At 46.0% G+C, this 23,873-nt stretch overlaps 2 protein-coding genes across 13 annotated transcripts in view; both read left to right on the forward strand.

The window, feature by feature from the left end:
* The first annotated feature begins 250 nt into the window (after window positions 1-250).
* Window positions 251-11,759, forward strand: LOC137791596 (coiled-coil domain-containing protein 136-like). Of its 5 annotated transcripts, XM_068586658.1 has the most exons (10): window positions 251-354; window positions 1,232-1,695; window positions 1,901-2,080; window positions 2,160-2,234; window positions 2,319-2,546; window positions 4,267-4,375; window positions 4,470-4,725; window positions 5,663-5,797; window positions 8,889-9,003; window positions 9,500-9,584. In XM_068586658.1, the coding sequence occupies exons 2-9, from the start codon at window positions 1,644-1,646 to the stop codon at window positions 8,991-8,993; spliced, it is 1,140 nt and encodes a 379-aa protein (XP_068442759.1). In that variant the 5' UTR covers window positions 251-354; window positions 1,232-1,643; the 3' UTR covers window positions 8,994-9,003; window positions 9,500-9,584. The 5 variants fall into 5 exon arrangements, with proteins under 5 accessions (XP_068442759.1, XP_068442757.1, XP_068442758.1 ...); XM_068586656.1 differs by lacking the exons at window positions 251-354; window positions 1,232-1,695 and having other exon boundaries at window positions 1,760-2,080; XM_068586657.1 differs by lacking the exons at window positions 251-354; window positions 1,232-1,695; window positions 8,889-9,003 and having other exon boundaries at window positions 1,760-2,080; window positions 9,500-11,759.
* Window positions 11,760-14,482: 2,723 nt separating this feature from the next.
* Window positions 14,483-23,873, forward strand: part of LOC137791269 (filamin-C-like) — a 32,435-nt gene continuing 23,044 nt past the window's right edge. For all 8 annotated transcript variants that reach the window (XM_068586031.1, XM_068586034.1, XM_068586032.1 and 5 more), the window contains exons 1-6: window positions 14,483-14,870; window positions 20,310-20,558; window positions 20,684-20,781; window positions 21,673-21,823; window positions 22,150-22,268; window positions 22,431-22,508. In XM_068586031.1, coding sequence (XP_068442132.1) covers window positions 14,483-14,870; window positions 20,310-20,558; window positions 20,684-20,781; window positions 21,673-21,823; window positions 22,150-22,268; window positions 22,431-22,508 — 1,083 coding nt within the window. The remainder of the gene's footprint in view (window positions 14,871-20,309; window positions 20,559-20,683; window positions 20,782-21,672; window positions 21,824-22,149; window positions 22,269-22,430; window positions 22,509-23,873) is intronic.

Consider the following 23,873-nt stretch of genomic DNA (forward strand, 5'->3'; position numbering starts at 1 on the left):
TGTTATTAGCACATAAACAGTATTCTTTATAATCTTGTTCTACAAGTTTATAGGTATACTAATTAATTAATCAATTAATGAATTCACATTTTTTACCTTTCATTTGAATTAATGATGTTTGTTTGACTGTTTATTTCAAAAAAGAGATAATGGATCATTTATTTGAACAGTCAGAAGTTAATGTCGTGGAGGTCGGGTGTGTTTTCATGTCCTCTGCATCTCCGTCAGTGACGTCGCTCTGCATCACGGAGGAGGAGGAGGAGGAGGAAGAGGAGGAAGAGGAGGAGGAAGAGGCTGCAGTCACACATCAGAGCTGCAGCAGACTCGGCTGCATCGTCTTCTTCTCAACTTCAGGTATTTATTGACTGTGTTTGTCTTGATTTGTGTGGATGGTGTGCAGCGGCGTGAGGATGTTGTGCGGCAGGAAGGTCATTCGGAGGGAAGAGGAGCGTCAGAGCTGCAGCTCGGCACGACTTAAAGGGACAGTCCCACATTCTGGGCCGTTCAGGTCGCGTGGGAATTTCAGGTGCCAAACAAACATGGACGCCAGAGTGCATCATCAGAGAGACTTCAGCCCAAATGTACCAACACAAGATGTCCACGAGACATAAATGCAGCTTAAAACAAGGTTTGCTTAGCTTAGCATTAAGACTGGAAGTAGGGGGAAACCGCTAGGACGCACCCCAGGACGCACCCTAGGACGCACCCTAGGACGCACCCTAGGACGCACCCTAGGACGCACCCTAGGAACAACTCTACCACGTACCAAGAGAAGAAATGATTGGCTCAGAACAACTAGCCAATCATTGACGAGGAGCTGAACTTTTAATAAAACAACATGAACTCCCAAGATGCATTTCACCAGCAGATATCCAATCACAGAACTTGACATTAACTGTTGAGAAAACTGATAAAGCATTCACCAAACCTCTGGCTTTGTCTCCATAGCAACTGAAGCCGAGGCTCATGGGTATTGTAGTGTTTAGAGACTAATTATAGAAATAATGATGAGAACATAAACCGCTGAACCGGATCCCTCATCAGTGAGGCGGCGATGTCGCAGTTCTCTCTCTGAACCTTCCTCTCCTCTTCCTTCCTTCCTTCCTTCCTTCCTTCCTCCCTTCCTCCCTTCCTCCTCTCCTCGCCCCTCATTCCCTGCTTCCCTCTTCCTGCCCTCCTCTTGCCTCCTCCCCTCCTCTTTCCCTTCATCCTCTCCTCTGCTTCCCTCCAGTCTGCATCATCTCTCGCAGCTCCAAGAGGATGGAGGAGCTGCAGCGGCTCAGCCGACCCGGAGCGTGAGCCTCCTGCCGGGCTTCCGTCTGCCTCACCCCTCAGTGTGGAGCTCTGATCCTCCATCGGCCTGTCTGTCTGTCTGTCTGTCTGTCTGTCTGTCTGTCTGTCTGCCTGCCTGCCTGCCTGCCTGCCTGCCTGCCTGCCTGTCTGTCTGTCTGTCTGTCTGTCTGTCTGTCTGTCTGTCTGTCTGTCTGTCTGTCTGTCTGTCTGTCTGTCTGTCTGCCTGCCTGCCTGCCTGCCTGCCTGCCTGCCTGCCTGCCTGTCTGTCTGTCTGTCTGCCTGTCTGTCTGTCTGCCTGCCTGTCTGTCTGTCTGTCTGTCTGTCTGTCTGTCTGTCCTCCAGCTGACAACATGGACGGTCTGCGGCTGCCGCCCGTCATCGAGGAGGTTCTGGATCCATCCGGTCAGAATAATAAATATTAAACATCTCAACAACTCTGTGATACTTTGTTATAACTTTATTGATCCTGTAACGTCATACGTTGGTTTACGGACAAATATCTGCAGAAAGATATTAGTTATGAACTGATGAATGACCTCTCTCAGTTATCGATGTTACCTCTTCACCTTTGTTTTGTTAAAACGTGACCTCTCTGTCTGTGATGAAGACGAGCTGTGTGAGCTGAAGGTCACCTCGGCAGAGACCCTGACGGCCAAAGAGAGGGAGTCCCTGGAGGAGGAAGAGGAGGAAGAGGAGCTGAGAGCTCAGGTGTTGCAGCTGCTGATGGATCTGGAAGAGACCAGAGAGACTTCTCAGAGACACCAGGAGGGACTCCAGGAGCTGCAGGGTCAGAACATGGGCTCCTCTTCATCTCCCCTCCTCCTCCTCCTTCTGCTCCTCCTCATCTTCCTCCTCTCTCTCCTCAGGTCTGTTAGAGGACGAGCGACTGGCGAGCGCTCACCAGGCTGAGAGTTTCACCAGACAGATCCAGAGACTGCAAGGTTAGGAGACTTAACTTAACTAAAACAACGTTAACTTAACTAAACTTCCTCTTCCTCCTCCTCCTCCTCCTCCTCCTCCTCTAGCTCAGCTCCGGTCCGTCCAGGAGGAGATGGACCGCCTGGAAGAGGAGAAGGAGGGCGAGCTGGAGGAGGTGCAGGAGGAGCTGCGCTCGGCTCAGGAGGAGGTGCTGATGCTGCAGCAGGGAGCCGAGGAGGCGGCGGGGGAGAGAGAGAACGACATCGCCTCCCTGCAGGAGGAGCTGTGTCGCCTGAGGGCGGAGCTACAGCGCCTCCATGCCAGCCATGACACAGGTGAGTCAGGTGGACAGGTGAGACAGGTAGACAGATGAGTCAGGGAGACAGGTAAGATAGGTGAGACAGGTAGACAGGTGAGACAGGTAGACAGGTGAGACAGGTGAGACAGGTAGACAGGTGAGACAGGGAGACAGGTAAGACGGGTGAGACAGGTAGACAGGTGAGACAGGTAGACAGGTAGACAGGTGAGACAGGTGAGACAGGTGAGACAGGGAGACAGGTGAGACAGGTAAAAATAATAATAATGAACCTGTTTGTTAGTTCAAAGCTCACAGGTAGACAGGTGAGACACAGGTGAGACACAGGTTGACAGGTGAGTCAGGTTGACAGGTGAGTCAGGTTGACAGGTGAGTCAGGTTGACAGGTGAGACACATGTAGACAGGTGAGACACAGGTAGACAGGTGAGTCAGGTAGACAGGTAGACAGGTGAGACACAGGTAGACAGGTGAGTCAGGTAGACAGGTGAGACACATGTAGACAGGTAGACAGGTGAGTCAGGTAGACAGGTGAGACACATGTAGACAGGTGAGACAGGTAGACAGGTGAGAGACAGGTAGACAGGTGAGACACAGGTAGACAGGTGAGACAGGTAGACAGGTGAGACAGGTGAGACACATGTAGACAGGTAGACAGGTGAGTCAGGTAGACAGGTGAGACACATGTAGGCAGGTGAGAGACAGGTAGACAGGTGAGAGACAGGTAGACAGGTGAGACACAGGTAGACAGGTGAGACAGGTAGACAGGTGAGACACAGGTGAGACACATGTAGACAGGTGAGTCAGGTAGACAGGTGAGACACATGTAGACAGGTGAGACAGGTAGACAGGTGAGACACAGGTGAGACACATGCAGACAGGTGAGACAGGTAGACAGGTGAGTCAGGTGGACAGGTGAGACAGGTGAGACACATGTAGACAGGTGAGACAGGTAGACAGGTGACTGATCATCTGGTATCACTGCTTAGGGGACAGGAGTCAGTCAGTGAGACAGGTAAAAATAATAATAATGAACCTGTTTGTTAGTTCAAAGCTCACAGGTAGACAGGTGAGACACAGGTGAGACACAGGTTGACAGGTGAGTCAGGTTGACAGGTGAGTCAGGTTGACAGGTGAGTCAGGTTGACAGGTGAGACACATGTAGACAGGTGAGACAGGTAGACAGGTGAGTCAGGTAGACAGGTAGACAGGTGAGACACAGGTAGACAGGTGAGTCAGGTAGACAGGTGAGACACATGTAGACAGGTAGACAGGTGAGTCAGGTAGACAGGTGAGACACATGTAGACAGGTGAGACAGGTAGACAGGTGAGAGACAGGTAGACAGGTGAGACACAGGTAGACAGGTGAGACAGGTAGACAGGTGAGACAGGTGAGACACAGGTAGACAGGTGAGTCAGGTAGACAGGTGAGACACATGTAGGCAGGTGAGAGACAGGTAGACAGGTGAGAGACAGGTAGACAGGTGAGACACAGGTAGACAGGTGAGACAGGTAGACAGGTGAGACACAGGTGAGACACATGTAGACAGGTGAGTCAGGTAGACAGGTGAGACACATGTAGACAGGTGAGACAGGTAGACAGGTGAGACACAGGTGAGACACATGCAGACAGGTGAGACAGGTAGACAGGTGAGTCAGGTGGACAGGTGAGACAGGTGAGACACATGTAGACAGGTGAGACAGGTAGACAGGTGACTGATCATCTGGTATCACTGCTTAGGGGACAGGAGTCAGCTGAAGGAGTTTTTCTCGTTGACTGATGAACGTCAGTTTTTAAACGACGACAACAAAGATCTGAACATCAAAGTGGAGCAACTGCAACGAGACACGTGAGTGGTCCACCCAGCTGTCAATCAACCTGCTGCTGGTTCATCATCAGACCACTGTGTTGGTCAACAGCCACTCCTTCAAATCTCCCGACAGGTGTGACCACGTGTACCTGGCTGTCACTGACCGTGAGGTGAAGGCGGACTCTTACATCACCCTGTCTCAGTCCGGTCCAGACCTCCAGGACCACCAGGACTTCCAGGACCTCCATGACCACCAGGACCTCACGGACCTCAAGAACCTCCGGGACCTCCAAGACCCGGCCTCCTCATGGGTCTGCAGCTCAGAGCTCAACCTCCTGCAGGTCCAGCTGAGACGATCGAAGGAGACGTCCCTCAAAGCGCAGACAGACGTGAGTCCACCTCGAGGAGCTTTAATCCACTTCCTGTCTCACCAGCAACAACATCTGTGACTACATTCGTGTTCCATCATGCCTTTCATGTCACACTCATGTTCCATCATGCCTTTCATGTCACACTCATGTTCCATCATGCCTTTCATGTTACACTCATGTTCCATCATGCCTTTCATGTTACACTCATGTTCCATCATGCCTTTCATGTTACACTCATGTTCCATCATGCCTTTCATGTTACACTCATGTTCCATCATGCCTTTCATGTTACACTCATGTTCCATCATGCCTTTCATGTTACACTCATGTTCCATCATGCCTTTCATGTTACACTCATGTTCCATCATGCCTTTCATGTTACACTCATGTTCCATCATGCCTCTCATGTTACACTCATGTTCCATCATGCCTTTCATGTTACACTCATGTTCCATCATGCCTTTCATGTTACACTCATGTTCCATCATGCCTTTCATGTTACACTCATGTTCCATCATGCCTTTCATGTCACACTCATGTTCCTGTCTGTAATCTGTGGATTCAAACCACATTTAATTTGAGTTTATGTTGAATTTAAATACACGTATCAAGCTGTGTAATTGTATGTGGATCAAATGAATCTCCTTGTTGTTGGCGCCCTGTGGGGGACAAACCGAGGAACAACAACCCATTACGTTCTGAAGCGCCGCTAAACGCCTTTGGCATCTCTATTCTGTGATTTCTTGTGTTGGTCAAAAAGACTGTCAATCAATCTGCAGTGAATGTACTCGCTGATATACTAGTATAAGTATACTAGATACTGCGTGCTCTCGTCACACACTGCAGGCTACGTTCACTGATAGAGTGATGCTCTCTGGCCCGGGGACCCGTAAAGGTCCAGACGGTTCCAGGTGAATGAGTCCGTCTCACCTCTGCCTGTCTGTCTTCCTGTCAGTGCAACGGTCTGAGGGGCGAGCTGGTGGAGCTGCAGCAGCTGTATGACGGCAGCCAGCGGGAACGAGCGGCGCTGCAACAGGAGCTGCAGCGCTGCAAGGCCCAGCTGCAGACGCTCCTGGCCGGGAAGTCCCAGGTGAGAGGTCAAAGGTCCACGGCCCTTCTATAAACGGGGCGCTCTGCTGCTCTTCTGGTTTCTGAACTTCCTCTCAACATCTGTCGCTGCCGGGCACTTTGTGTTCCTCATCTGTCTGTTTCTACTTCTTCAACCCGTGGCTTCCCTCAGGATCTCAGAGGTTTACTCGCCGATCAGAACTGATCGGAAAACAGCGAAGCGCATTGACAGCGGAGGTCCGTCCGATTGGCTGAAAACACATCATGTGTGGAAGTGTTCAGTCCACACAGAGTCTGTTGGCCTCACCAGTGTCCAGAGCACCACAAATCTGACTCTAGTCTGAGGCTCGAACTGAAGTGTCAAAATCATAGAGGCAGCATCCATCCATAAGGGCTGCATCCATCCATAGAGGCAGCATCCATCCATAGAGTCAGCATCCATCCATAAGGGCTGCATCCATCCATAAGGGCTGCATCCATCCATAGAGGCAGCATCCATCCATAAGGGCATTATCCATCCATCCATAGAGTCACCATCCATCCATAGAGGCAGCATCCATCCATAAGGGCTGCATCCATCCATAGAGGCAGCATCCATCCATAAGGGCATTATCCATCCATCCATAGAGTCACCATCCATCCATAGAGGCAGCATCCATCCATAAGGGCTGCATCCATCCATAGAGGCAGCATCCATCCATAAGGGCATTATCCATCCATCCATAGAGTCACCATCCATCCATAGAGGCAGCATCCATCCATAAGGGCTGCATCCATCCATAAGGGCTGCATCCATCCATAGAGGCAGCATCCATCCATAAGGGCACCATCCATCCATCCATAGAGACAGCATTCATCTATAGAGGCACCATCCATCCATAGAGGCAGCATCCATCCATAAAGGCATTATCCATCCATCCATAGAGTCACCATCCATCCATAAGGGCACCATCCATCCATAGAGGCAGCATCCATCCATAAGGGCACCATCCATAGAGGCACCATCCATCCATCCATAGAGACAGCATTCATCTATAGAGGCACCATCCATCCATAGAGGCAGCATCCATCCATAAGGGCACCATCCATCCATAAGGGCATTATCCATCCATCCATAGAGTCAACATCCATCCATCCATAGAGTCAGCATCCATCCATAGAATCAGCATCCATCCATAGAGGCAGCATCCATCCATAAGGGCACCATCCATCCATCCATAGAGACAGCATTCATCTATAGAGGCACCATCCATCCATAGAGGCAGCATCCATCCATAAGGGCATTATCCATCCATCCATAGAGTCAACATCCATCCATAAGGGCTGCATCCATCCATAAGGGCTGCATCCATCCATAGAGGCAGCATCCATCCATAAGGGCACCATCCATCCATAGAGGCACCATCCATCCATAGAGGCAGCATCCATCCATAAGGGCACCATCCATCCATAGAGGCACCATCCATCCATAAGGGCATCATCCATCCATCCATCCATAAGGGCACCATCCATCCATCCATAGAGGCAGAATCCATCCATAAGGGCACCATCCATCCATAGAGGCACCATCCATCCATAAGGGCACCATCCATCCATCCATCCATCGAGGCACCATCCATCCATAGAGGCAGCATCCATCCATATGGGCACCATCCATCCATCCATCCATAGAGGCAACATCCATCCATCCATAGAGTCAGCATCCATCCATAGAGGCACCATCCATCCATAGAGGCAGCATCCATTCATCTATATAGGTACCATCCATCCATAGAGGCAGCATCCATCCATAGAGGCACCATCCATCCATAGAGGCACCATCCATCCATAGAGGCAGCATCCATCCATAGAGGCACCATCCATCCATAGAGGCAGCATCCATCCATCTATATAGGTACCATCCATCCATAGAGGCAGCATCCATCCATCCATAGAGGCAGCATCCATCCATAGAGGCAACATGCATCCATAGAGGCAGCATCCATCCATAGAGGCACCATCCATCCATAGAGGCAGCATCCATCCATCTATATAGGTACCATCCATCCATAGAGGCAGCATCCATCCATCCATAGAGGCAGCATCCATCCATAGAGGCACCATCCATCCATAGAGGCAGCATCCATCCATAGAGGCACCATCCATCCATCCATCCATCCATAGAGGCAGCATCCATCCATAGAGGCAGCATCCATCCATAGAGGCACCATCCATCCATAGAGGCAGCATCCATCCATAGAGGCAGCATCCATCCATCTATATAGGTACCATCCATCCATAGAGGCAGCATCCATCCATCCATAGAGGCAGCATCCATCCATAGAGGCAGCATCCATCCATAGAGGCAGCATCCATCCAAAGGGGCACCATCTATTCATAGGGGGGCATCTATCTATTTGGACAGCAAACCTTCCATAAGGACACCTTTTGGTTTTCTTATCTTGGCTTTCTGAGATTTGACTGGAGATTCTCCTGCCTTAAAGTGGACAGAGAACTGGAATTTGGTGCCAAGTCTTAAGACTAAACTTGGGATTTTCCTGTCTACATGTGAGTCTTGACTTCTCTGCTCCTCGCCATTCTATCATTCACTTACGTTCTTGTCCTCCACAGTTGTAGTTTACCTTAAGGTAAACATTTCCCCCACACTGCAGTGCTGCAGATCGAAGTGATTGCAAGGCACTTCTTCCAAGTGTTGACAGAGATCTTTAGATGACTAGATGTAGATGTTTTGAAGTGTTCTGAGCTGCTTCGGTGGTGAAACATTGATCCCAGAGCTCTCCATCTTGTCTTCATCCATCTTTTATGTCTTCTTCTACTTGCCTGCTCTTTCTGGTTCCGTCTTTCCTTCATCGTCATGTTTTTATCCCTTTGCTTTGTTTTCACACAAACTTTTCAATTATCTTGATCAAATTCTCTGTTGATTTGATGGTTTTGATGCTTAGCCTGCCTGCCTTTCTATCCATTAGTTTATTTGTCTTTTGTTGTTTTCCTTTCCCACCGCTCGCCTTTCTTCCCGACACGTTCTGACTTTATGGTTTATGACTTTATGGTTTTATTTAAGCTACCACACTCTCCATGCCCCCCTACACTCCTACCTTTTGTCTTTTCCCCAGAACTGCACTGGTCCTTCTGAGCTCCCTGTCCTCTCCACCCCCTTCATAGGAATGATTGTTATAGTGGCCTTGATTTGGTGCTGGTGGGAGGAGCTGGCGTCCTAGAGAGGACCAGGTATGGCCACGCCCTTCTTTCTCTACCAGACGCCCTGTTTCTCTTAGCATCAAAGAGAGATCACGGGCTAAGTGCCTCTAAAACACGGTGCACACCACGACATGAACACAGATGCTTGAAGCTCTGCAAGATCTTTTTCACAGTGTGAACGTGGTAGATTTGTTGATTGATTAATTCATATCATAAATGTTTTTTGAATTTTTCTAAAGTAATTAAATAAATTATTTTAGAATAATCACATGTCAATGGTTTCATGAATCAACTTCAAATCCTCCTCATGAAAGTTGTAGAAAATCTCAGTTTGTGAAGTTTTCTTTTTTTCCATTTATTGTTCATCACGTTTTGGAGTCCAAGGCTCTCTTCTTCTTCTTCTCTTCTTCTCCTCTTCTTCTTCTCTTCTTCTCCTCTTCTTCTCCTCTTCTTCTCTTCTTCTCCTCTTCTTCTCTTCTGCCTTCCTTCCTTCCTTCCTCTTACCCTTGTTCCATGTCTTCGTCAGGGCGGGGACACCGAGGGCTGGAACCTGGCGGTGGCAGCGATGGCCGTGGCGGCCATTGTGGTTCTGGTGTTACCCGGCTTCACCAGGGCTTGAGGACGACACGGGAAGTGACCTCATGGGAACTCTGGGATGGCCGCCCTCGTACGTGTTGCTATCCTGATGGCTGCTTGTCGTTTTTCCCCTGAAGGCGTAAGTGAGTTGTGGAGGGAAAAGCAATAAGACGTGAAGAAGTCTTCCAGAAAGACTGAACTCTTCCTGCAGGAAGTCAGGACTCGTCCTCGTAGCTTCATGACCCAGAAATCCAACAGGAAGTGTTCATCTGCCATTATTTCAAATGTTTTCCATTGTGAAAAAAGAAATCCGCTTGAAGCTGGATCCTTTCCTGCTGAGACTTCAATGAAAGCAGTAATACCACAGTTTAAGAATATTATAAACATCCAAACATCTTTATATTATCTTGAGTATTATAATATATATTGTTTTAAAATAATTCAGCATGTCTATATGCTGGTTGAGAAGCTTTTTAATCTTTAAAGTCATCATATTTTATATGTCTTGCATGTACAAGTTTAACTTTCAGAGTAAAAAACAACTTAAGTTGTTAATTAAATGTTGTGAATGTAGCAAAGAGAATATTTCAATCAAAAATGTTTTGGACTATCAAGACGTGTAGAATAGTAAAGAACAAGAACGTCCAGTACTTCAGTACCGTACTTTTGTAAAAGTATTCATTTATTTTCCAGTAAATGTCCTAATGAGGAGTCGGCCGTTGGGTTTCATGTTCAGATTTCAGAGAAGAAGAACTCAGACTTCTGCACATTGTTTATTCTTCAGCGTCCAATCAGCTTCATTTATCTTACAATTAATTGATGAATCATTTGGTTTGTAAAAGCCAAAAAGTCTTCCATTTGTAAACATCGTATGCAGATCAAAGTAGCACATATTTTGTAAATCAATAATCAGAACAACACATTTTTATTATTTGTTCTCTGAAATTCTTGGCCTTATTTTTCCATAGTGGAGTGATGTCATCAGTACAATCATATTTTAGCTGTCGGCAGCAGAGAGGAGGATCCATTGACTTCCTGTTATTTACCGTTGATGTGCATTAACCCGTTTGTTTTGTAGCATGAGAAAAACAGCAATTTAAGGAACTAATCAGTTTATTTGACCTAGCTAACCCTTTACAGATGTATTTAAAACGTCTGTATTTGTATGTTTATTGGATGTTCATTTCCAGCTGGAAAACAACACTTTCTAAATCTGAAAAAAGCTCTTTGTTGTAGCTGCATCCTCCTGAAGAGAGATTATTTATCACGACTGTTTTTACTGTGCCAGTTTTAAGCTCAGATCATTGGAGAGATATTTTTGCACATCAGACGAGGAGTTAATTACAGACGGAGGGTTTTGAGGGATAGAAGAGGACCAGGAACGAGCCTTCAGATAACATTCACTACCATTGAAACGAGGCAGACTGAGGTTGTTATTAATAATAATAATGAATTATAGATTACTGAGGCGGCCTCTTCTTCAGGTGAAAGCTTTGTACAAAAAGACAGAGAAGTGGCTGATGATGTATGTAATATGTTTGTAAACACTGAAGAGAAGAGGACCTCGCATGCAGCCTTGTAGGACGCCTTTATTTTTGCTTTCTTGGCTTGGAACCATAAAACAGCAGCTACTTGAGTTGTAACTTACAGATGGACATAAAAAATAATAAATAGATCATAATTAGATCAAACAATCAGGCTTTGATGCGGCGTTGATCACATCTCAAAGTCCAGAGAACCGAGTTCAGTCGGTCGAGACTCAAAGATGTCATGTTGCTTTTACGTGATGTTCATATTTTATGTTTTAACCTTTTTATTGGGGGCAATTCCTCTTTTGTGTTTTAGCTTTTCAATGGATTCTCAGAGACTATTTACACTTAATGGTGACCAAATAATCATAAAATATAATCAGACGCTGAAATGACTGTGAACACGAATACTATCTTGATTTGTGATGATGCATGTGACCAAATATTAACGGCTTGAAAATAAAACACATTCCAGTTTACATACAAGCACCAGTAATATGACGCGGGTGAGAATTTAACTTCATGTCGAAATGTCTGAAACATTGTGCTGAATTAGAAAAGGTTGAAACAGGATGAATGGTGACGATGAGGTAGCATTAGCTTGACACAGCAGGTCTTTAATAAATAAAATTAGAAAATGTATTATTCATTTGAGGAATGACTATATATATATATATATATATATATATATATATATATATATATATATATATATATATATATATATATATATATATATATATATATATTTATTTATTTATTTATTTATTTGTTTGAGGAATGAATATATATATATATATATATATATATTTGTTGTAAAAACATAAATGCTTCCTGAAGCTGCATGCTAACCTCAATCTGTACTTCTGTGTCTTTCTTAGTTGTTACTACTGACTAATAGTTTGTACTGTTCATGAAATAGTTCCACTTAGTCGTGGGCTAACAAACGTTAGCAGTCTTAGTCGTGGGCTAACAAACGTTAGCAGTCTTAGTCGTGCGCTGACAAACGTTAGCAGTCTTAGTCGTGGGCTAACAAACGTTAGCAGTCTTAGTCGTGGGCTAACAAACGTTAGCAGTCTTAGTCGTGCGCTAACAAACGTTAGCTGTAGACGTCAGTGTTGCATGTTAGATTTAGAGAAGTACCACATTTGCGTTAAACTAGCCGAGTAGATTGAGACGCCGGAGCAGCTGTGGAGTTCATTTAGCATTTAGCATGAGCGCGGTGAACTAAATTCATCCGTTCCATTTTATTACTATTTTTGTAGATACAAGTTAAAAAAGTCAGATGTTTTAAAATCTTTTGGTCACATGTTTCAGTTTCCTCTCTGTATCCAGTGCAGACATAGGACATGTCTAGCTTAGCTTAGCACGAAGACTCGATACAAGGGAAGCATGCTAAGCTAGCCCAACCAAAAGAGGAAAGAAAATGCGTTTGAAAAAACTCTGATTTACATGTAATATGTTGTCTTTGTTATAACTGGTGTTCAGCTGACAAATGTTACGTTAGTTTAATAACTTTGGCTAGTTATAGTCAATTAGCTAGAAAAGGTTTTTCCGTTTTAGCTGCTAGCTTTGTAGTTAGTCGCTGTTATTAGAGCCATTTAAGCAGTTTTGGGCTTTTTTGTGGGCTATTGTTTGTGTTACGCCAAAATGTGTTTAGCTTAAAGAAAAAACAAATCACCTTTAGCCTCGCACAGCACCAACCAGGTGGGGAAACATACATACCCCTCTGTCTTTGTGCTAAGCTCGGCTAACAATGTCCTATGGCAAAGGCATGACCTGCCCTCCTCAGCTTCTGATTGGCTAACCCTGACCGATCTCACTGCTGGTGCCTAAACCCAACCAATCCAGCTGACCCAGGCAGCGAGTTCCAGCCAATCAGAGGACGAGGAGGGCGAGCCGGTTTGAACTTCCTGAGATCACTTATTACTGCGTGGTTGTGTCACGGCTGCATTTCTGTGGGTTGGTTTGGCTTTGAGGCCGGTTCCTTCCAGTGTTTCAGGTGCTTCAGGTGTTTCAGGTGTTTCAGGTGTGCTGTGCGAACTCTGCTTTTAGTTCGACGTCTACACTTTGAGTCTGGCTGCTGTTCTCATGGTGGGTTGTTCTCGGTGTGTCTGGTTGTATCCGTCACGCTTCTGCACAACATTATTCTTTGAATATGTTTTTGTTTCGGCGGGATGAGTTTGTCAATGAAGCTTGCACATTTTGTAATTGACCTGAGAAATAAAAAGTATTTTTCCTTGTCTCTAGTGTCCCCTGTAGTTTAGATACACATTTATATAGTTATATTACATTATATTGGTACTTTAGGTTATTAATACTGTTTTTATTATTACAGTGCGCATCATGAGCCGGTCACAGCTCTATAATTATGTTTTACTCTCATGAAGACATCTGATCTCTCAGCAGAGGAAGAGGAGGATGGTGAAGATGAGGATAGAGATATTTTAGATATTAGAGATATTTTAAGTGTCACTGCAACAACACACCTCTTCATACTATCATCATATTTCTGACTCTGTATCTTCATGAAGCCTTTATAAACTCTAGCTTGTATCATCATGACGTCATCAGGAGGAACATGTTGAATACAATCAGCTGCTAATAATTATTATCGTTTCACTTTGTTTTTCTCAGATGACGTCATGTTTTCTCTCCACTTTCTTTGTGGGTGGCTTTCCACTCCCCCCCCCCCCCTCCCTCTCCACCCCCCCATTCCGCCTTCTCCGGTGGGGACTAAAATACCCGGAGGTGTCACCGTGACATGGAGCCCCGGGCCCTGCGGTGGCGGGTCCAGCGTGTGTGTGTGTGTGTGTGTGTGTGTGTGTGTGTGTGTGTGTGTGTGTGTGTGTGTGTGTGTGTGTGTGTGTGTGTGTGTGTGTGTGTGTGTGTGTGTGTGTGTGTGTGTGTGTGTGTGTGTGTGTGTGTGTGTGTGTGTGTCTGGCATGGCCCCGCCCCCTGCCCCGCCCCCCGCCCCGCCGCCACCAATGAGCCGCGGCCCTCCATCTCTGTCGGATTAGCCGCTGTACTTGTTTATGGCCATGGAGCGCGCATTCCTGGGACTCCGGCAGAGTGACGCCGAGCTTTTTAAACCGCGGATCCGCTTCCCCTAGAGCCGCAGTCCCGACCTCTGCAGGCCGCCGTCTGCGCGTCTCGACCTGGACTCAGAAGCGAGTCCGCCCGCAGGGAGAGCGCCTTGACTCCTTCTGGTTCCTCCGTCACGTGTTTTGTTCCAGGAGGACTCGCGGAGTCCGGATCTTCCCGTACCAGGAGCGCACGCTTCCACTCACTTTGGTGAAGTGGGTCCCTCCCAGCAGGCTGCCCCCCCCTCCCTTTCCCTCACGCCCCCCCGTGCTCCTCTTGTTCCTTTCCTTCCTCGCTCCCCTCCGTGACGTACCGGCAGCATGATGAGCAGCAGCGGCTTCTTGGAGCCGCAGCTGCCGCCGCACTTCTACCAGAGCGGTGCGGAGCTCTGCGAGGAGGAGGAGGAGGAGGAGGAGATGCCGGCCACCGAGAAGGACCTGGCCGAGGACGCCCCGTGGAAGAAGATCCAGCAGAACACCTTCACCAGGTGGTGCAACGAGCACCTGAAGGTCCTGAACAAGCGGATCCACGACCTGCAGAAGGATCTGAGCGACGGGCTGAAGCTCATCGGGCTGCTGGAGGTGCTGAGCCAGAAGAAGATGTTCAGAAAGTACCACTCCAGACCCAACTTCCGGCAGATGAAGCTGGAGAACGTGTCAGTGGCTCTGGAGTTCCTGGAGCGGGAACACATCCGACTGGTTTCCATCGGTGAGTTGAGTGAAGAGTTGTTGAGGGAGGCAGCGCGCGCACACCTGCCCGTCTGGGCACCTTTACGCACGTTTTACGCACGTTTTACGCAAAATAAACTGCTCGTGACCGCTACAAACTATAAACATCTTTTTAGACTCCACCTTGAATAAAGAAATCAGCTCTTTGGTAGCTTTAGGTCTGAAATGTCTCTTACTGATAACACTTTGTAGTTTGACTCCATTTAAGAAGTTGTTCTTTCCTGATTCTTGCTGTTGTTAGTTTGTTGTCATGCTGAAGGAACTTGTTGTGAGTCTTTCTGGATAAAAGCTTCAGCGAAATGAAATGTAATGAAAAGCTGCGTCACACACGGTGAGGTCAGGCTACATTAATAATAATAATCATAATAATTATTATGATTATTATTGAGGGCCTCATGTGGAGGGTCTCATATAGAGGGTCTCATGTGAAGGGTCTCATGTGGATGGTCTCATATGGAGGGTTTCATATGGAGGGTCTCATGTAAAGGGTCTCATATAGAGGGTCTCATATAGAGGGCGTCATATGGAGGGTCTCATGTGGATGGTCTCATATAGAGGGTCTTATGTGGAGGGTCTCATGTGGAGGGTTTCATGTGGAGGGTCTCATGTGGAGGGTTTCATGTGGAGGGTTTCATGTGGAGGGTCTCATGTGGAGGGTCTCATGTGGAGGGTCTCATGTGGAGTGTCTCATATAGAGGGTCTCATGTGGAGGGTCTCATGTGGAGGGTCTCATGTGGAGGGTCTCATGTGGAGGGTCTCATGTGGAGTGTCTCATATAGAGGGTCTCATATAGAGGGTCTCATGTGGATGGTCTCATGTGGAGGGTCTCATATAGAGGGTCTCATGTGGAGGGTCTCATATAGAGGGTCTCATGTGGAGGGTCTCATGTGGAGGGTCTCATGTGGAGGGTATCATGTGGAGTGTCTCATATAGAGGGTCTCATGTGGAGGGTCTCATATAGAGGGTCTCATGTGGAGGGCCTCATGTGGAGGGCCTCATGTGGAGGGTCTCATGTGGAGGGTCTCATGTGGAGGGTCTCATATAGAGGGTCTCATGTGGAGGGCCTCATGTGGAGGGTCTCATGTGAAGGGTATCATGTGAAGGGTCTCATATAGAGGGTCTCATGTGGAGGGCCTCATGTGGAGGGTCTCATGTGGAGGGTCTCATGTGGAGGGTCTCATGTGGAGGGTCTCATATAGAGGGTCTCATGTGGAGGGCCTCATGTGGAGGGTCTCATGTGGAGGGTCTCATGTGAAGGGTCTCATATAGAGGGTCTCATGTGGAGGGTCTCATATAGAGGGTCTCATGTGGAGGGTCTCATTTGGAGGGTCTCATATAGAGGGTCTCATATAGAGGGCCTCATGTGGAGGGTCTCATGTGGAGGGCCTCATGTGGAGGGTCTCATATGGAGGGCCTCATATGGAGGGTCTTATGTGGAGGGTCTCATATAGAGGGTCTCATATAGAGGGTCTCATGGGGGGTCTCATGGGGGGTCTCATGCCCCTGTGAGACCCCCCTCCTCTCCCCTCCGTGTGATTGAAAGGATTGACGGCAGACAGCTGAGCTCTGCTCGGCCTCCACCAACAGCTGCTGGAAATAGACTCAGAGAGGAAACCATGATCCACTTCAGTCCAGATCCTCTTTGATAGGAATACATAGTGGGTTGGTTCTAGACCCACTCAGCTGGACTCCAGTCAGAACCAAGACCTGAACCCAGACCCAAACTCAGACCTGACAGAATCCAGACTCAGACCCGACTTCAGTTCACTTTCCCGTGAGAGTTTGAACCTTCCTCCGAAACCAGAGACCAGAAGGTTGTTGGTTCTCTTTTTGAATCCACTGACGTTGTAACTTTGACCAGTTGACCCGAGACACAAAGACGAGAGGTCGGACCTGTTGGTCTGTTTACGCTCCTGTGGGCCGGCCACCGATCAGAACCATCAGACCACATGCTCTCTCTCTGGGCTCATGTCTCTCTCCCAGTCTGTAATGGTTTCCATGTGTTGCGGCCGTCAGCCCTCAGGAATGTCCCCTCCTCTATACACTGACGCTCCACACAGTCTTTGTTTTACAGCGAGTCGGTTCCGGTGTTTGGCTCATTTGACCTTTAACCTTTCATTAAAGCTTCAGCTGGAGACAAACTCAAGTCCCAGCAGTGAAAGCTTTAGTCGTGCTTGTTCCATTGTTCTAGTACTGGACGTTATATCTTCATGATGAAGAGTTTTATTAGCGGTTTGATCCGCCATTAGGCGCCCGTAGTGGTCCACACCTGCTCCAGCAGCTGTTTCCAGTTCAAAGCAGCCTCACTGGTCTGGTTCATTGTATCGTGGTATCGTATTGTAAGTATTGTATCGTAGGTATCGTATTGTAAGTATTGTAAGTATTGTGTCGTAGGTATCGTATTGTAAGTATTGTATTGTAGGTATCGTATTGTAAGTATTGTAAGTATTGTGTCGTAGGTATCGTATTGTAAGTATTGTGTCGTAGGTATCGTATTGTAAGTATTGTATCGTAGGTATCGTATTGTAAGTATTGTGTCGAAGGTATCGTATTGTAAGTATTGTATCGTAGGTATCGTATTGTAAGTATTGTATCGTATTGTAAGTATTGTATCGTATTGTAAGTATTGTATCGTAGGTATCGTATTGTAAGTATTGTATCGTATTGTAAGTATTGTATCGTATTGTAAGTATTGTATCGTAGGTATCGTATTGTAAGTATTGTATCGTAGGTATCGTATTGTAAGTATTGTATCGTATTGTAAGTATTGTATCGTAGGTATCGTATTGTAAGTATTGTATCGTATTGTAAGTATTGTATCGTATTGTAAGTATTGTATCGTAGGTATCGTATTGTAAGTATTGTAAGTATTGTGTCGTAGGTATCGTATTGTAAGTATTGTGTCGTAGGTATCGTATTGTAAGTATTGTATCGTAGGTATCGTATTGTAAGTATTGTGTCGAAGGTATCGTATTGTAAGTATTGTATCGTAGGTATCGTATTGTAAGTATTGTATCGTATTGTAAGTATTGTATCGTAGGTATCGTATTGTAAGTATTGTATCGTATTGTAAGTATTGTATCGTAGGTATCGTATTGTAAGTATTGTATCGTAGGTATCGTATTGTAAGTATTGTATCGTATTGTAAGTATTGTGTCGTAGATATTGTATTGTGAGTATCGTAGATATTGTAGGTACCGCATGAACAATCAACGTGTGTTGTTGGTTCCCGGCTCAGTGGAAGATGCAGAGATCTGGTTGTCAAGCATAAAAACAGCAGAAGCCAGAGTTTCTGCTTCGTCCGAGTTGTTCTCACACTTCATTCACTGCAACACCTGCACTCATTCTGCTGCAGAAGGTGTGTTGGATCAGATCCCCGTCAGGTAACCTGAAAGGTAAAAGGAGGTCAAAGGAGTCTTCATGCTGTCAAAATACTGGCATGTTTCTGTTCCTGCAGGTCGTTTCTCATTGAACAACGTTTGTTGGTTGCTTGGTTTCAGATGTGACTTCACCTTCTTTAGTGCGTAACGACACAGGCAGCAGCTCACAGGTCAGAGGTCACGTTCATGTCTCAGGAAACTGAATCTCTCGCTGTCCAGTAAAACGTTTGTTCTTAGAGACAGTTTTGTGTTCTCAAAGGCTGCTTTCATGGATCACATGGTCTTCACCTGGGGGGCTCCAGCCGCTCATGAGGAACATGTGATCGGGTGAAAGCTCTGGAGGAACCAACGAGAGGACCTGAGTTTGTGTGATCAGAGAGGTTCATGTGGCTGAACTTCAGCATTTATAACCTGTAAATACTGTAAACGCATTGGGAAATAAAACAAGCTTCAAACACACTGGGCCTTACGTTTCCCATGGTGCACCTGGATATCGCTATTGTTGAAGCCTGTGACATTACTGTGACATCAGCATCGGGGTTAGAACTGCTCTACAATCCAGATCAGAAGCAGCTGACTGTCACACTGCTGCCTCGTCTTCATCAGCATCTTCATCATCTTCATCAACAACAAAGCTTCTTGTGACGGCCACAAGTCACGGGGTGAATGCAGTCTGTGTGTGAGGCAGAGAGTGTGTGTGTGTGTGTGTGTGTGTGTGTGTGTGTGTGTCTGTGTGTGTGTGTGTGTGTGTGTGTGTGTGTGTGTGTGTGTGTGTGTGTGTGTGTGTGTGTCTGTCAGCTGTCGTCACAGTTGGTCTGAAGCATTTCAACCAACAGCTGAAGTTCAACAGATCGACACAAACTATATTATTAATCAGTATAAGTAACTAAAGGAGAGCAGTACATTTTATACATATATATATATATATATATATATATATATATATATATATATATATATATATATATATATATATATATATATATATATATATATATATATATATATGTGTGTGTGTGTGTGTGTATATATATATATATATATATATATATATGTGTGTGTGTGTGTATATATATATATATATATATGTGTGTGTATATATATATATATGTGTGTGTGTATATATATATATGTGTGTATATATATATATATATATATATATATATATATATATGTACGTGTGTGTGTATATATATGTACGTGTGTGTGTGTGTGTGTGTGTATATATATATATGTGTGTGTATATATATATATATATGTGTGCGTGTGTATATATATATGTACGTGTGTGTGTGTGTGTGTGTGTGTATATTCATCTGTGAGAAGTTCCCGTGTGAAAACATCTCGTGTAAATGCAACAGAACGAACAAACTTCAGCTGCTGTTTCCTGGGGAAAGATTACAGCGTCGCCCCGACACCTCGTTTCCTGTCTGAGCAACTCGTCTTCCTGAGGAGCTCAAAGAGGGAAAATATGATCACACACACACACACACACACACACACACACACACACACACACACACACACACACACACACACACAGGTCAGGAGAGAGAATGTAGAGACTTTAAAGAACCGGAGGTTCAAACATAAAACATAACTTTAAACTCTCAACGAAACACTGAAAAAGCTTCAGCAGCAAGAGATGAATAAACTCTGTGTGTGTGTGTGTGTGTGTGAGTGTGTGTGCGGCTGTGTGTGTGCGGCTGTGTGTGTGCGGCTGTGTGTGTGCGGCTGTGTGTGTGCATGTGTTTCCTATTTAAAGTGACCTCATTCCTCAGCCCGGGGCCTGGATGACATCATCCTCTCTGCTGTTGATGGATGAAACTTTCACATGAACAACAGCTTCCTGACACCTCAAAGAAAAACAATGTGAAGCCGTGAGCTTTTATTTTGGCGAGTAGATGTGAAGAACAGGAAACCGAGTCGCACCAGCTGATTACCACTCGATAAACCTGGACAGCGGTGCAGTTCTCTGTTTAATGATCACAACACAAGATGTTGAGTTTAAACTAACTAAACTAGCCCCGCCCCCTCAGACTCTAAAGCCATCGTGGACGGGAACCTGAAGCTGATCCTGGGTCTGATCTGGACCCTGATCCTGCACTACTCCATCTCCATGCCCATGTGGGAGGACGAGGATGACGAAGACGCCAAGAAGCTGACCCCCAAGCAGCGTCTGCTGGGCTGGATCCAGAACAAGGTGCCCCAGCTGCCCATCACCAACTTCCACCGAGACTGGAGGGACGGCAAGGCGCTGGGAGCTCTGGTGGACAACTGCGCCCCCGGTAGGTCCACAGGCCTCTTCCATGAGTCAGAGAACAGAAGAAGCTCAAACGTCGTCCATGTTGGACTCGGTTCTCTGCTGAGTCTCGGGTCGTGTTTCGGGCTCTGAACTCTGTGCTGCCTTCAGGTCTGTGTCCAGACTGGGAGACGTGGGATCCCAGCCAGCCGGTGGAGAACGCCAGAGAGGCCATGCAGCAGGCCGACGACTGGCTCGGAGTCCCTCAGGTAACTGCCCCTTTACCTGGATCAGGCCACGCCCGCAGATATTCCGCCTGCAGGAAATATGACGAATATTACAGGTTTTTGTTTAAACTACCAAAATCTCATTTTAACATTCAATATGTTAGATTTAAATCTACGTGCAGGCCATTATTTGTATTCTCCTCCATTCTGCAGATATCTTTATCGTTTTAGTCTGTAAAGAGCGGAGAGGCTCTGATGGCTGCTGGAGCAAATCAAACTAACTGAACAACGAAGTCTACTAACTTAACTAACTAACTTACTGAACTAATTAACTAACTAGCTGACGGGAATATGTATCTGCATAAAAATCCTTTATGTATTTATTATCCTATGTTAGTTTGATAAACTTTTACACATAAACGTTCAGACCACCACATGAATAATCATGAGCGGACAGATGATGAAGCCTTTTGGTTTCAACAATAACCGAGGCGGCGTTCCTCAAGGCTCCGCCCTTGGTCCTCTTCTGTTCCACAGATAATAAACACGCGTCAATATCTGGCCACAATCATGCAGATTTACATAATAGAACTCATTTAAAATCCTGCAAAGAAGACAATAAAACCATAATTGTTTTTGGAGCAAAGAAGAACGATGAGAAGTCTCCTTCAATCACTGAATCGATCAATTTGATCAAATTCCTTCAATTGATTCTAATCTTCTCATTTCACTTTCATTCACACGTCTTTTTTAATACTTTCTGATTAGCTTGTTGTTGAAAGCTTTCAGAAAATATAATTTTAAACTAAAATGCAGGACTTTTAGTGTGAATGATGCTTTTACTTCAGCGGGGCTTTAGAACCTCTTCCTGTTCCTGCAGTAAAGAAGCCACTGAGACGTGAACCCATAACGCGCCGCCTCGTTGCTCTGCAGGTGATCGCTCCAGAAGAGATCGTGGATCCCAACGTGGACGAGCACTCCGTGATGACCTACCTGTCCCAGTTCCCCAAGTCCAAGCTGAAGCCCGGGGCCCCCCTTAGGGCCAAGACCCTGCACCCCAAGAGGGCCAAAGCCTACGGACCCGGTGAGGAACCGGCACGGACCCAAAGTCTTCTTTGTACTGAGAGATGTTCTAGTTCTTAAAGAAGAACTTCTCTTTTACTTCTGGATCAAACAACTAGTCAAATATTATGTCCGTTGATTCAGATTCAAAGTATTTGTGACCATGATTTTGATGATTGATCATTTTCAATTTGAGAAATTTAAAGAGATAATCACTAGAAACTGAACTTATACAGAACATTCAAACCATTTTGATACCTACAAACAGTATTTGCAGGAGTCTTTCATTCCCTGGCTTTCTACTGTGGACATGGTCTTCTTCAGTTTTGTTCCTCTGATGCGTCTCAGGTCTCGAGCCGCGAGGGAACGTGGTCCTGAAACCTGCAGAGTTCCTGGTGGAGACGGTGGAGGCCGGACTGGGAGAGGTCCTGGTCTACGTGGAGGACCCAGAGGGGCATACGGAGGAGGTGGGCCTCTCTTTGCACCTCCATGGGACTCTTTTGCACCTCCATGGGACTCTTTTGCACCTCCATGGGACTCTTTTGCACCTCCATGGGACTCTTTTGCACCTTCCTCTGATGTTTAGTCAAACCCTCAGCTGATGGTTTCTGTGTTTCTGTGTCCTTCAGGCCCGAGTGATCCCCAACAACGACCAGAACCGGAGCTACTCGGTGGTCTACCTGCCCAAAGTGGAGGGACTCCACAAAGTAGGAACCATGTGGTGCTCATGTGATGCGGTTCAGTCCAGTTGGTCTTTAGTTCCTGCTTTAGTTCCTGCTTTAGTTCCTGCTTTAGTTCCTGCTTTAGTTCCTGCTTTAGTTCCTGGTTCAGTTCCTGCTTTAGTTCCTGCTTTAGTTCCTGCTTTAGTTCCTGGTTCAGTTCCTGCTTTAGTTCCTGCTTTAGTTCCTGCTTTAGTTCCTGCTTTAGTTCATGCTTTAGTTCCTGCTTTAGTTCCTGCTTTAGTTCCTGGTTCAGTTCATGCTTTAGTTCATGCTTTAGTTCCTGCTTTAGTTCCTGCTTTAGTTCATGCTTTAGTTCATGCTTTAGTTCCTGCTTTAGTTCCTGGTTTAGTTCCTGCTTTAGTTCCTGCTTTAGTTCCTGGTTCAGTTCCTGCTTTAGTTCCTGCTTTAGTTCCTGCTTTAGTTCCTGCTTTAGTTCCTGCTTTAGTTCCTGCTTTAGTTCCTGCTTTAGTTCCTGCTTTAGTTCCTGCTTCAGTTCCTGCTTTAGTTCCTGCTTTAGTTCCTGCTTCAGTTCCTGCTTTAGTTCCTGCTTCAGTTCCTGCTTTAGTTCCTGCTTCAGTTCCTGCTTTAGTTCCTGCTTTAGTTCCTGCTTTAGTTCCTGCTTTAGTTCCTGCTTCAGTTCCTGCTTTAGTTCCTGCTTTAGTTCCTGCTTTAGTTCCTGCTTCAGTTCCTGCTTCAGTTCCTGCTTCAGTTCCTGCTTTAGTTCCTGCTTTAGTTCCAGCTTCAGTTCCAGCTTCAGTTCCTGCTTTAGTTCCTGCTTTAGTTCCTGCTTTAGTTCCAGCTTCAGTTCCTGCTTCAGTTCATGCTTCAGTTCATGCTTCAGTTCCTGCTTTAGTTCCTGCTTTAGTTCCTGCTTTAGTTCCTGCTTCAGTTCCTGCTTCAGTTCATGCTTCAGTTCATGCTTTAGTTCCTGCTTCAGTTCCTGCTTTAGTTCCTGCTTCAGTTCCTGCTTCAGTTCCTGCTTCAGTTCCTGCTTTAGTTCCTGCTTTAGTTCCTGCTTCAGTTCCTGCTTCAGTTCCTGCTTTAGTTCCTGCTTTAGTTCCTGCTTTAGTTCCTGCTTCAGTTCCTGCTTCAGTTCCTGCTTTAGTTCCTGCTTCAGTTCCTGCTTCAGTTCCTGCTTTAGTTCCTGCTTTAGTTCCTGCTTTAGTTCCTGCTTTAGTTCATGCTTTAGTTCATGCTTTAGTTCCTGGTTCAGTTCCTGCTTTAGTTCATGCTTTAGTTCCTGCTTTAGTTCCTGCTTTAGTTCATGCTTTAGTTCCTGCTTTAGTTCCTGGTTCAGTTCATGCTTTAGTTCATGCTTTAGTTCCTGCTTTAGTTCCTGCTTTAGTTCAT

This window comes from Clinocottus analis, unplaced genomic scaffold (assembly GCF_023055335.1).
Source record: "Clinocottus analis isolate CAN_PGR_092001 unplaced genomic scaffold, fCliAna1.0.p SCAF_20, whole genome shotgun sequence".
Taxonomy (NCBI): domain Eukaryota; kingdom Metazoa; phylum Chordata; class Actinopteri; order Perciformes; family Cottidae; genus Clinocottus; species Clinocottus analis.